The sequence below is a fragment of the Gavialis gangeticus genome, unplaced genomic scaffold (assembly GCF_001723915.1).
Source record: "Gavialis gangeticus isolate Ggan-Ray unplaced genomic scaffold, GavGan_comp1, whole genome shotgun sequence".
NCBI lineage: Eukaryota > Metazoa > Chordata > Crocodylia > Gavialidae > Gavialis > Gavialis gangeticus.
Genome location: NW_017729029.1, coordinates 68,938,951 through 68,949,308, shown reverse-complemented (window position 1 = coordinate 68,949,308; position 10,358 = coordinate 68,938,951). Strand labels below are relative to the sequence as shown.

The 10,358-nt window shown below is 40.8% G+C and overlaps 1 protein-coding gene across 1 annotated transcript in view; it reads right to left on the bottom strand.

Moving 5' to 3' along the window:
• The window catches only part of TMA16 (translation machinery associated 16 homolog), a 101,320-nt gene that overhangs the window by 83,819 nt on the left and 7,143 nt on the right, over positions 1–10,358 (bottom strand). The window contains exon 2 of the mRNA XM_019521741.1: positions 9,593–9,705. Within this exon, the coding sequence (XP_019377286.1) occupies positions 9,593–9,705 (113 nt within the window). The remainder of the gene's footprint in view (positions 1–9,592; positions 9,706–10,358) is intronic.

Sequence of the window (10,358 nt, the reverse complement as noted above, 5' to 3'; positions counted from 1 at the left end):
GTGTGTGTGTGTGTGTGTGTGTGTGTGTGTGTGTGTGTGTGTGTGTGTGTGTGTGTAGAACGAGTCCCACATGCACACCTGAACTATACACATGCACTTATACACCCTCTCACACTATACACACAAACCCCCACACCCATACCCCCTCATATACCCCAGCCACCCTCCCTGGAGTTTTTAACCCCTGGATTGGATGCACGTTAACACCGTTATGTGGCTTAAAGCACATAAAGGTATTAACATGCTCAAAATTATGCCACTTCAGGGCAGGATTATCTCTAATTCGCATAACCGTGCTCCTGTTCCATTAAGATGTGGCCACTCCCCACAGCTATTCAGCCCACGTTGAAGTCTTCCAGGATGCTCCAAAGCTGTAGCACTCGCTCTGCCTGATATGCCTAGGAGACAACTACCTGGACTAGCCCGCTGCTCCCACCAGACAGAAGCACCACAGCCCTGGAGCACCCAGCTGCCGTAGTGCATCTCACGTGGCCCCTTCCCACAGCCAGCAATCACCCCCCAGCCACAGGCGCCCTAGCCCCTGTGCACACTGAGTCCTGGTATCACTTGGGGTTGCCAGGGATGCTTCAGCCACCTTTTAACCACCAGATTGAAAGGGACTCAGATTTAGAGAGCTCTGAGTTTTTAATAACAGAAAAAAAACAAGGAACATTGTGGGAACATTAAGGGGTACCACCTCCTCCTGGTGCCATATGCAGCTCCTAGTTCTGGTCCTGGTCACCAAGACCCTAGTAGCAAGTCACAGCTATGCAGGTGAAGGACAGTCAGAGATGGTTTTTGGCCTTAAGGTACAACTGCTCCACTAAGCTGAACAACACTAAGCCAATTAACATTTGTGCAGCTTACAGCATAAAGTGCAACACTGATTTGGTCTGAGCACAAGTTATCAAGGTTTCCAGACACCTTGCTTCAGAATCAGCAACTTGATGCCCAAGAGTCCCTGACAAGACCTGCTTGGTTTCCCCAACATCCAGATCACTCTGGGCAGCATGTAGAGAAGTGGCAGGGGTGGAGCTCCAGCTGGGCAGGGTTAGGGAGCATAGAGCTGGAGCTGGCAGCAGTGCAGAGCCAGCACCCAGGGGAGAGGCAGCATCATGGAGCCTGGGTAGGCAAGGTGTGGGTGTCAGGGAGGGCTGGAGGGCGTGGGAACTCCCGCCCCTACACCATTCCCTCCATCGTGTGCAGCCCTGGCAGGCAGCAGCAGCAGGTGAGGGCACTTGGGGTGCTCATGCCCAGCAAAGGCACTGGTGCCCAGCAACACACAGCTCCAGCCAGCACTGCACATCATGGCAAGGGGTGCAGCCTCCACCAAGCCATCTGTATCACTGGTGCTCCCTGCCATACATGCGGAGCCCCTGTACTTGCACGGCATAGGCTGAAAGCCCCATGTGCTGGCACCAGCTGCCTTCCTTGCTCCTGGACCTGCAAGGAGCAGTGCAAGCAGCTGGCTCCAGCTCACAGGCCATGTGAGCAAAGATCTTGCATGTGCATGGCAGGGAGTGCCGCTGATAGAGACTGCCTAGCAGAGGCTGCACCCCTCACTGCAATATGCAACACTGGCTGGAGCCACAAGCTCCTGGACAATAGCACCTGTGCTGGGCACAAGTGCCCCAAGCACCCCCACCTGCTGCTGCGCCATGGGGAGACTGCATGCCCCCTACCCTCCCTCACTGCCCACAAATGCCACACACCCACACCCTGCCCCCACAACCCCCCAACATGCCCTATATCCCCCACACATTCCCACACCCCACCATACACACCCACTCAACCAAACACCCCCCAACAATATACAAGACTAAGAATTTATTTTTAAGTTATTATGCAATCACCTCTATATACACTATGCTAACACAAATAATAGCAAAAATACTTTTTGTAATAAAATTAAAATATGTTATAGTAGGTGTTTGACTTTTAGTGTATGATTTGGTTTTTTTCTGGCTCCAAGATGGTAACCCCCTCCCAAAAGAAGTATTTCTTGGGGGCAAGGAGAGGGTTTTCTGGTAGCAAAGGTCAAGGGTGGGATCTTCAGTCCAAAGATAGCAACCAGGGGGCGGGGCAACTGTCAAGGGGCAAGGCTACCCATGAAGCCCTCAAAAGCTCACCAAGCATCATTAAGCAGCCCTCTACCCGAAATAACTGCCCGCCTGTTGTCTATATCCCAGAGCAATCTGCACAGCAGGGCTGCCATACAACCAGGAATCTTGAAGACCCAGTCTCTGCAGCAGCACCAAAAACCTGGCACAGAAAACAAGGTCTGCATTTTGGTGGAAACCAATCAAAATGAGTGCGTTTCTGTGAAACATCTGAGTTTCAACAAATTAGCATTTTCCAATTACAATGTTAGCAGCAAACAACTGTTCTGCCTCAAATTTAGAGCAGAAAGTGTCAGTGCATTTCTAGTGCATGACCACTTACATTAATAAGAATGATTAAAAGTGACCTGCAGAGGAGAGGAAAGATGTGAGCTATTTTGTTTCTTCTTAAGTAATGGAAAGGACCAAAAGTTTGCCGGTCCTACCATTTGCCAGTTTTATTTAATGTTAGAAATGCAACTCTTGCATATGAAACCTATAATAATGAGAAATACAGTCAATCTGCACCAACATATGAGACTGAAAGCTTAGTAAAGAAAGATGAAAGGGATTTTTATTCCAATTAAACTAGTTGTTTGCTAATTCTTGTATGGCTCTCAGCACCTGAAAATACTTTGTTTTTATTAAACATTAAACAATTCCAGCCCTTAAACTAAGGGCAAGAAAGGTCCCAGAGGAAGCCTGAGACCTTCAACAACATTTCCAAACAAATCAAGGAAGCACAGGCTTGACATTCTTTAGACTTTTAAGGTCAAATACAGTCAGAAAATAAAAAAGGTTTTCAAGCTACCTTTATATATCAGAAAAAGGAAATCTCTTTTTCTTTTGCAAATTACCTTCAACCAGTCCAGATATTCTACTGATGCAGTTTTTTGTTAATCAGATTACTTAAGATTTATGCAGGACCCTTACTATAAAACTCACTTATGTAAGTGTTGAAAGCTTCTGTTACCAGAAAATGTTCTGGATGGTCCAAACTGACCTATTCTTCACCCATATCAAATGTAGTTTGCTTTTATCACACCACTGGATAAACAAAGTCCAAGTCAAGTCATTAATCAGATGAAAAACTGAGGAAAATACTCAGGCAATAATGGTTGTGTTAAAGTAATGCTGTAGCCATGATGGTCCAGGAATTATGTGAGGGGCAAGGATTTTTTTGGGTAGTATCATTTACCAAACCAACTGTACGGTTGGGATAAAGTTAGACGTTTCCGAACGCAAAGCATTCTTCTTCAGGTCACCTAACTAAGGCCTTCTCTAAGTAAAACCTGACTATGGCTTAAACTAAAATAGCTTTAGATTTTACACTATTTTAGTAAAATTAGTACAATCTTTGTGCAGACATTTGTAGTGTGCTTTATTTCAGTTTAGCTTAAACTGATCTGAAATAAGATTGTCCACAGAAAGATTTACGGTGTTTCTAGTGACAGAGTTTAAAATTCAATTAAACTTCAACCTAAATTCATTAAACCTTCTCAGGGATGTATTTGGTAGTCATGCGGTCTGAGATAAAAAGAGATGAAAAAACTCTAGAACTCTTGGTTCAGAGATGATACCGTTTATTAGGCCTGAGGAAGGGTGCATGTGCCTGACAGTTTGCAGAGAAAGATCATTTTGTTTGTGATTTCTTAGTTGGCCTAATAAAAGGCATCATCTCTGAACCAAGAGTTCTAGAGTTTGGCATTTCTTAAACTGTCTCATGCAGACAGTTTTATACCAGCAGTCAGCAACATTTTCAGCTGGCAGGCCAGAATGACCCAAATAGGAGGGGGACAAGTGCTAGTACCCAGATCCTGCCATCACCACCACCCCACCACCCAGTCACAAAATGTCACCAAGTCCTCTCTACACCCCCCTGGCTCTGGGCTGAATCCAATCTGCCCTGCGAAGTAGGATTGCTGACCCCTGCTTTAAATCATTTCCAGATAACTTTTTAAATTCTTTACACCTTCATCTACTGTACAATTTTTTTCTAGGGAAAGCAAAGTGACAAACTACATTTATAGGTATTATTTAGACTAAACTAGTTTGAAGAAACTAGTTTGGATATATTACTGGGAAAGAGTATAAGAGTACCACATGGGCACATGGGGAAAAAGTTAGGAAGCCCAAAGCAGTATTTGAGATGAAACTAGGAAGGGACATAAAAGGATATAAAAAGGGATTCTACAAGTATGTCAAAAGGAAAAGAAAGACTAAAGAAACCATACGAATGCAAAAGGCAATCCAGTTGCAGATGATGTGGAATGTAGTAAATATTATATGCCTTGATTTCAGCAAAGCTTTTGACATCGTCTCTCATAGCATTTTTATTAGCAAGCTAAGAAAATACAGCCTAGATGAAAATAGCATAAGGTGGGTACATAACTTGTTGAATCATCATGCTCAATAAGTAGTCATCAATGGCTCAATCTCTAGTTGGGAGGAGGTATCGAGTGAGGTTCCCCAGAGATCTATCCTGGGTCCAAACACAAACTGGGAAATGATTGATCAGGCTATGGTACTACAAAGAAGGACCTGGGGGTTACAGAAGACCATAAGCTGAATATGAACCAAGAGTATGCTCTTGTTGCACAAAAAAAAAAAAAAAAAAGGCAACTAAGTAGTGGGCTGTATTAACAAGAGATTTACTTGCAAATCAAGGAAAATGATTTTTATGCTTTGTTCAGTACTGGTGAGGCCCCACCCGAGTACTTCGTCCAGTTTGAGCCCTATACTTCAAGAAAGATGTAGACAAGTATTAGGGGTCTGGAAAGCATGACTTATGAGGAAAGCCTGGAAGAGCTAACGTTATTTAGTCTGGAGAAGAGAAGACTGAGGAGGGAGTTGATAACAGTCGTCAAATACCTGAAGGGCGATTATAGAGAGGGAGATGGCCTTTAGTCTGTAGCCACACAGGATAAGACTAGAAGCATTGGCTTCAAGCTGCATCAATGGGAAACTTTGGTTGAAAACTTGGAAGAATTTTCTAACTATTAAGAGTGGTTAGTGTTAGGCTACCAAGAAAACTTATGGAATCTCTATCCTTGGAATTTTTTTTTCCAAGAGCAGGTAAGACAGACACTTGGTCGGAATGGTTTAGTCAGGAATGATCTTGCCTTGAGCACGGGACTGGATTAGATGACAGCTGGAGATCCCTTCCAGCTCTACCTTCTAATGATCCTATGAATCTAAATCTGGTAAAAGCACAGTAAACAAACAATCTTGCACCGTACTGGAAGACAAGATCATTACATTTTCCCTATCTCCATTACAAATTGACACAAGGATATATGCTAGATACTGCAAGGAAAGAAAAAAAAAATCAAGTTCCTCCAGAGATAGGCTTTTCATTCGTATATTATTTGTCAATAAACAAGCTGCAACTTCTGTAAGAGCCACCATGAATCCAGATAAATCATAGTTGTACACTTTCAACAGAGTGTATTTTAAGGAATATTGTTTCAGCCAATGACTACCTGAGAGCTATAAATGTGCATATAGGCACAGTGGGAAAGAATAAATAATGGAATGGCAGCAAGTATACATACAACTGTAAGCCTAATTGATTAAGGTAGAAGCACTGAAAATGTGAGCCCCTGTGCAGCAAACTCACAAACTAAGTACAAATTGCAAGCAATAACCTGGTTTTGTTCCAGGGCAGCACTGATGCCTTTGCATACAAAATGTTAAATTTTGCTAAGAGTGTAGTTGTTTCTTATGTCTACTAACCCAAAATTAAGTATGGTAGTTACAGCTGACAAAAAATGAACTATTTACAAACAAAACTACAGTAAACAAAGATAAGATTGAAGTCACAGAGTCCTGCTTTTGTCAGTAATGGACAGCCATGATCCTCTGACTCAAAGTCCAATCATGATTCAAATTTTTGACCAGAGGGCTGATAAAATACAGGTCTTAAGAGATCTAAATTGCATACAACTTCTTTGTGACAGTTGCTGCTGGAGCATCTTGGACTCTGGTAACATGTTAAATATCGAGGAGGCTATATCAGATAGTTCTGCATTCCTTAAATGGCCCCGGGTTCCCAGCATGAGTCTCATTTTCTCTCTCATCCTAGAAGATTTGCTACAACGGAAGGGTCAATAATCATTACAGATACAGGTAAAGAATTCCAAGGCATCCAAGTTATATTATAATACTTAGGTTCAAAGTATGATTCTTGTCCAAGAGAATATGCACCCACATTGTAAGGGATCAACATTAGCTGATCCATTTAGACAGAGAATTTTATGAACTATGATTATGTCATCTATGCAGTACTGCTTACCAAGGTTTTATTGCCTTAGCAACAAGCCCTGGCAAGTCCTGTTATTTGGTTTGTGTCAGTTATCTCCTATCTTCCTCTGCTAGCTGTGGAGGGTAATCCTGGCCATGACTTCAGAGAATGATCTTATTACTGCATTACTAAAGGTGTCAAGCAGATAGATGACTGGCTTGCAAAAGCTAGGAACAGTCCCTGAACTCTTGATGTGCGTGACACTTTTTCTTAAATGGGATTCAGCAGAAAAATGCAATGTTTACAGGAGCCTTAAGACTGTCTACAAAGAAATGTTTTACCATGTATATAAAGTAAGCTGTCTTCAGTGAAGCACCTACTCCTGTATCAGTGAGGGTTTTTTAGTTTACATTAAAACCAGTCCCAAGTGATATAATTAAACCAAAAGAAGGTGCTCTCATACCAAAATACGGGTCTCTCTCCAGACAATTTGCCTAGAATGTCTTTGAATGAACACCTTGAAAAGGGCTAGGATAGCCTTGCCATAAAGATACTGATCCATAAGAAACAGTTCAGTTTGGACTGCGTACTCAGATACGAAAGCAGTGATTCTCAACCAGGGTATAATGCTACTCTGGCATGCTCTGGGATCCTTTCAAGAGTGTTCTGGGGTACTAAGCAACATTAGCACTGTTGGGTGTACAAACATGATTCACAAAATAAAACCAGAGATTTAAAACATAGCGTTAAAAACATTCTGTCCTGTTGTGACATGAGTTCTTTGCAACAGAAAAACTACTCTATTATATTTCTGTAGTTAAAAATGAGTGAACTGTAAGAGATAACATTTTCCATGTGGGGTGTCAAGTCAAACAAGGGGTGCCTCAAATCTAAAAATGTTGAGAATCACTGATCTAGAGTATTACTTCTAGTTTACTCTGTTATTTTACAGCATTTTTACTTCTCTTGTTCATCACTTTCTCTGCTGCATACTAACTTATGTTTTGCAAAGCAGGCTAATGGGATTACAGCCCAGTATGATTTCAGTGCCTCTATATCAAGGTTACCCGGATTGACCTTGATATCTTTGGACCCACAGATAACTCAATCATGGAAGACAATCATCCTTAACTGCAAGGGATTGCTGATGAGGATGATGGCCAAAGATTCTCAACCAGAGTGCCACATGGTGCCAAGCAATGTTAGCACTGTCAAATTAGCAAACAAAATTCACAAGATAAATCCAGAAATTTTAAACTGGAATCCATAGTGTTAAAAACATTTTGATTTGTGCCTGAGTTCTTTGCAACAAGAGAATCGTCCTGTAGTCAAACAAGTAAAAACCAACCTATCATTTTTCAAAGGATGCCCTGTGTCTACCAAGAGGTGCCTTGCATCTAAAAAGGTTGAGAATCACTGCACTATATACTCCATACCATCTTTACATAGAGGTCCCTTCCAGCCTTTCTTCATGCCTGAGGTCATATTTTTAGGCTTTTTTATGCAAACCGTAAATAAGAAGACATCTATCAAAGTACTCCACTGCTTTGAAATATATGTTTTGCCTATAAAAACTATGTGCTTCAGTCCTCAGGGTTCCCAGCCACTTCTCATTTTACATCTATTCTTTGTAAACATTGTGCGCAGGCTTAAGGCATTCACTGTCAGAGGAAAGACAACCAAAAGTACTAGGCTGAGGAGTGCTGATTGCCACAAGAAAGAAACAAAGCATCTGCCAAAAAACCAAAACCTTAGATAGAAGGCAGCACAATCTTAGGTAGAAAGCAGCAGCACAATTCCAAGAGGCTCAATTACATAAGCCTCAAGAAGTTATTTTTAACAAAGTGATATTCAATTAAATGGGTGTTTTATTAAAACACCCATTCAGGGCCACACAAAACTATCTATGGACTGTCAGTGTGGCTCTGCAGAGTACTCTCCCTACTACAGCACTCTGCAAACAGTGCACAGGAGAGAACTGACTGACACTGCTCCACTCCTCCCATACACATGGAGGCAGAAAGAGGATGGACAGCAGAGCACTGTGGGATGCTGGAGGACTCAGGGGAGTGGGAATTTAAAATAAAAAACACTGAAAGTGAGGAAATTTATACTCAAGACTCTACCAATGCCCTTAATTCTCCTATATAACCCTAACTTTGCAGAGAGTATGGCTGCACTAAAACTTAAGTCAGATAACTTCATAAATGAAATCTGCACAACAGAAGGGTTATACCAAAGTTATACCCAAGAGGTATAGCCAAGTTATACTAAGTACAGCATGCCATTTTATACTAGCCATTCCTACTCCAGTTATTTTCTTTATTTAGTGCCCCATTCCAGGACAGTTTATTTTCATTCCTTGTTACAGTTATCTCACATAATCAAACAGGGAATTAACATGTTTACACTAATGTAAACAGCCTGTACCACACTCTTAAAAAAAGCGAGACACGTGATGAATAGGCTTTATATCAAAGTAACTATGCTGAATTCATGTGAATAACCCATGGAAAAAAACTGTATGGGGGTAAGTATCATGCGTTCATAGCTATCTTATAATATTCTATGTGTTGGGGCAGAAGCTAAGGCATCTACTGTGAGTAGCTTCTCCTCTCTCCATTCCAGATCCTGGTATATTTTCTACCAGTGTTCACAACTAATAGCAAATTACCCTGACGTAAATGTTTCCAGGCACCCCATCTTCCCTTCTTTGGTAAGACCAACAAATGTGTCAGCTTTCTTGCTGTCTTTTGTTATCTGAACACTTATGCAAAAGAAACTGGACGCAAACCAAACCCACTGTTAACACCATCCTACAATAGATCCTAACCAGGTAAAATTGGTAGCTGTGTGTCATTTAGATTTTTTTTAAAACGCATCATGGCAAAAAGACTGATGTTACCAGTAAAATACCAAAAATGATCTCCCAGAACTGGATGTTTTACAGTAGGTTTCATGTTGTAAATTGATTCATTAAACTCCCAGGCTAGTTTAATTTTAAATTATTCCAGTAATCCAAGACAGGTTATTTTGTAAATGGTTTTGTTTTTCTTTTTTTTTTAATTAAGGTATTCAGTGTAAATAGCCTTCTTTTTGAAAGCATATTATGTAAAGTTACCAAAAAGTTTCTAAATCTAGTGTTCTGTATTATCCCGAAATTCAGATTCAGAATATTTTTTTTAAATCCTGGCAAGCAATTACTTTCCCTTTGACTTGTGTTGTAAAAGAGAATTAGAAATCAACTCACTTTTCTTTTTTCTCCTGTTTGTGGGCCTTCCTTGTAAGCTGAGCAGCCTTTCTGCTATAAGGATGGATGACTTTTTTCTCTTGCCCTCCACCTTTGCCCTTTGGTGCTTTTGGCTGAAACAATGAAACAGCACAAGGAATAAAGTGAAACACTTCGTTATTTTTGTTCACAAAGCCCTTCATAAGCTACTGTAGCCAGAATAGAGAGAAACAGCTTAAGGGAAACCAGTAGCATGTTATCAAAGAGATTCACCAAGGACAGGTCCTGCATTAATACTTTCGAGGGTCCATAATTCATAAAAACAGATTCACTGGACTCATAAAGTTTTATTAGTCTCAGTAATACAAAGAGTGACACAAACATAAAAGCAGATTCATGAGTTCAGATTCAAACATTGCACACAAAACAAAACAGAACAGATTAATTCTGCAGGCTGAAGAAAAACATGCAACCATTATCATGAACCAACTTAGAAAGAAAAAAAAGGTCATTGTTTGTTATAGGCTACATTTTATAAAGAAAACATAATTATCTTCTCACAGGGATCCATGATGGCAAAATTAACCCAACTTATGCAATTCTCATAGCTTTCATAAGGGTATACAAATACACCCTAATTTGTACCTGTACACCATTATTACTGGAAAATAAATAGCGTAGGAAAATCAGCTTAATCAACAGAAAAAACCCTTCCAATTCTGTTACAGATAGCTATGAAAGTTATTAACGTTGCCAACTAAATATTTTACTGCTTATTTTTTTGCAC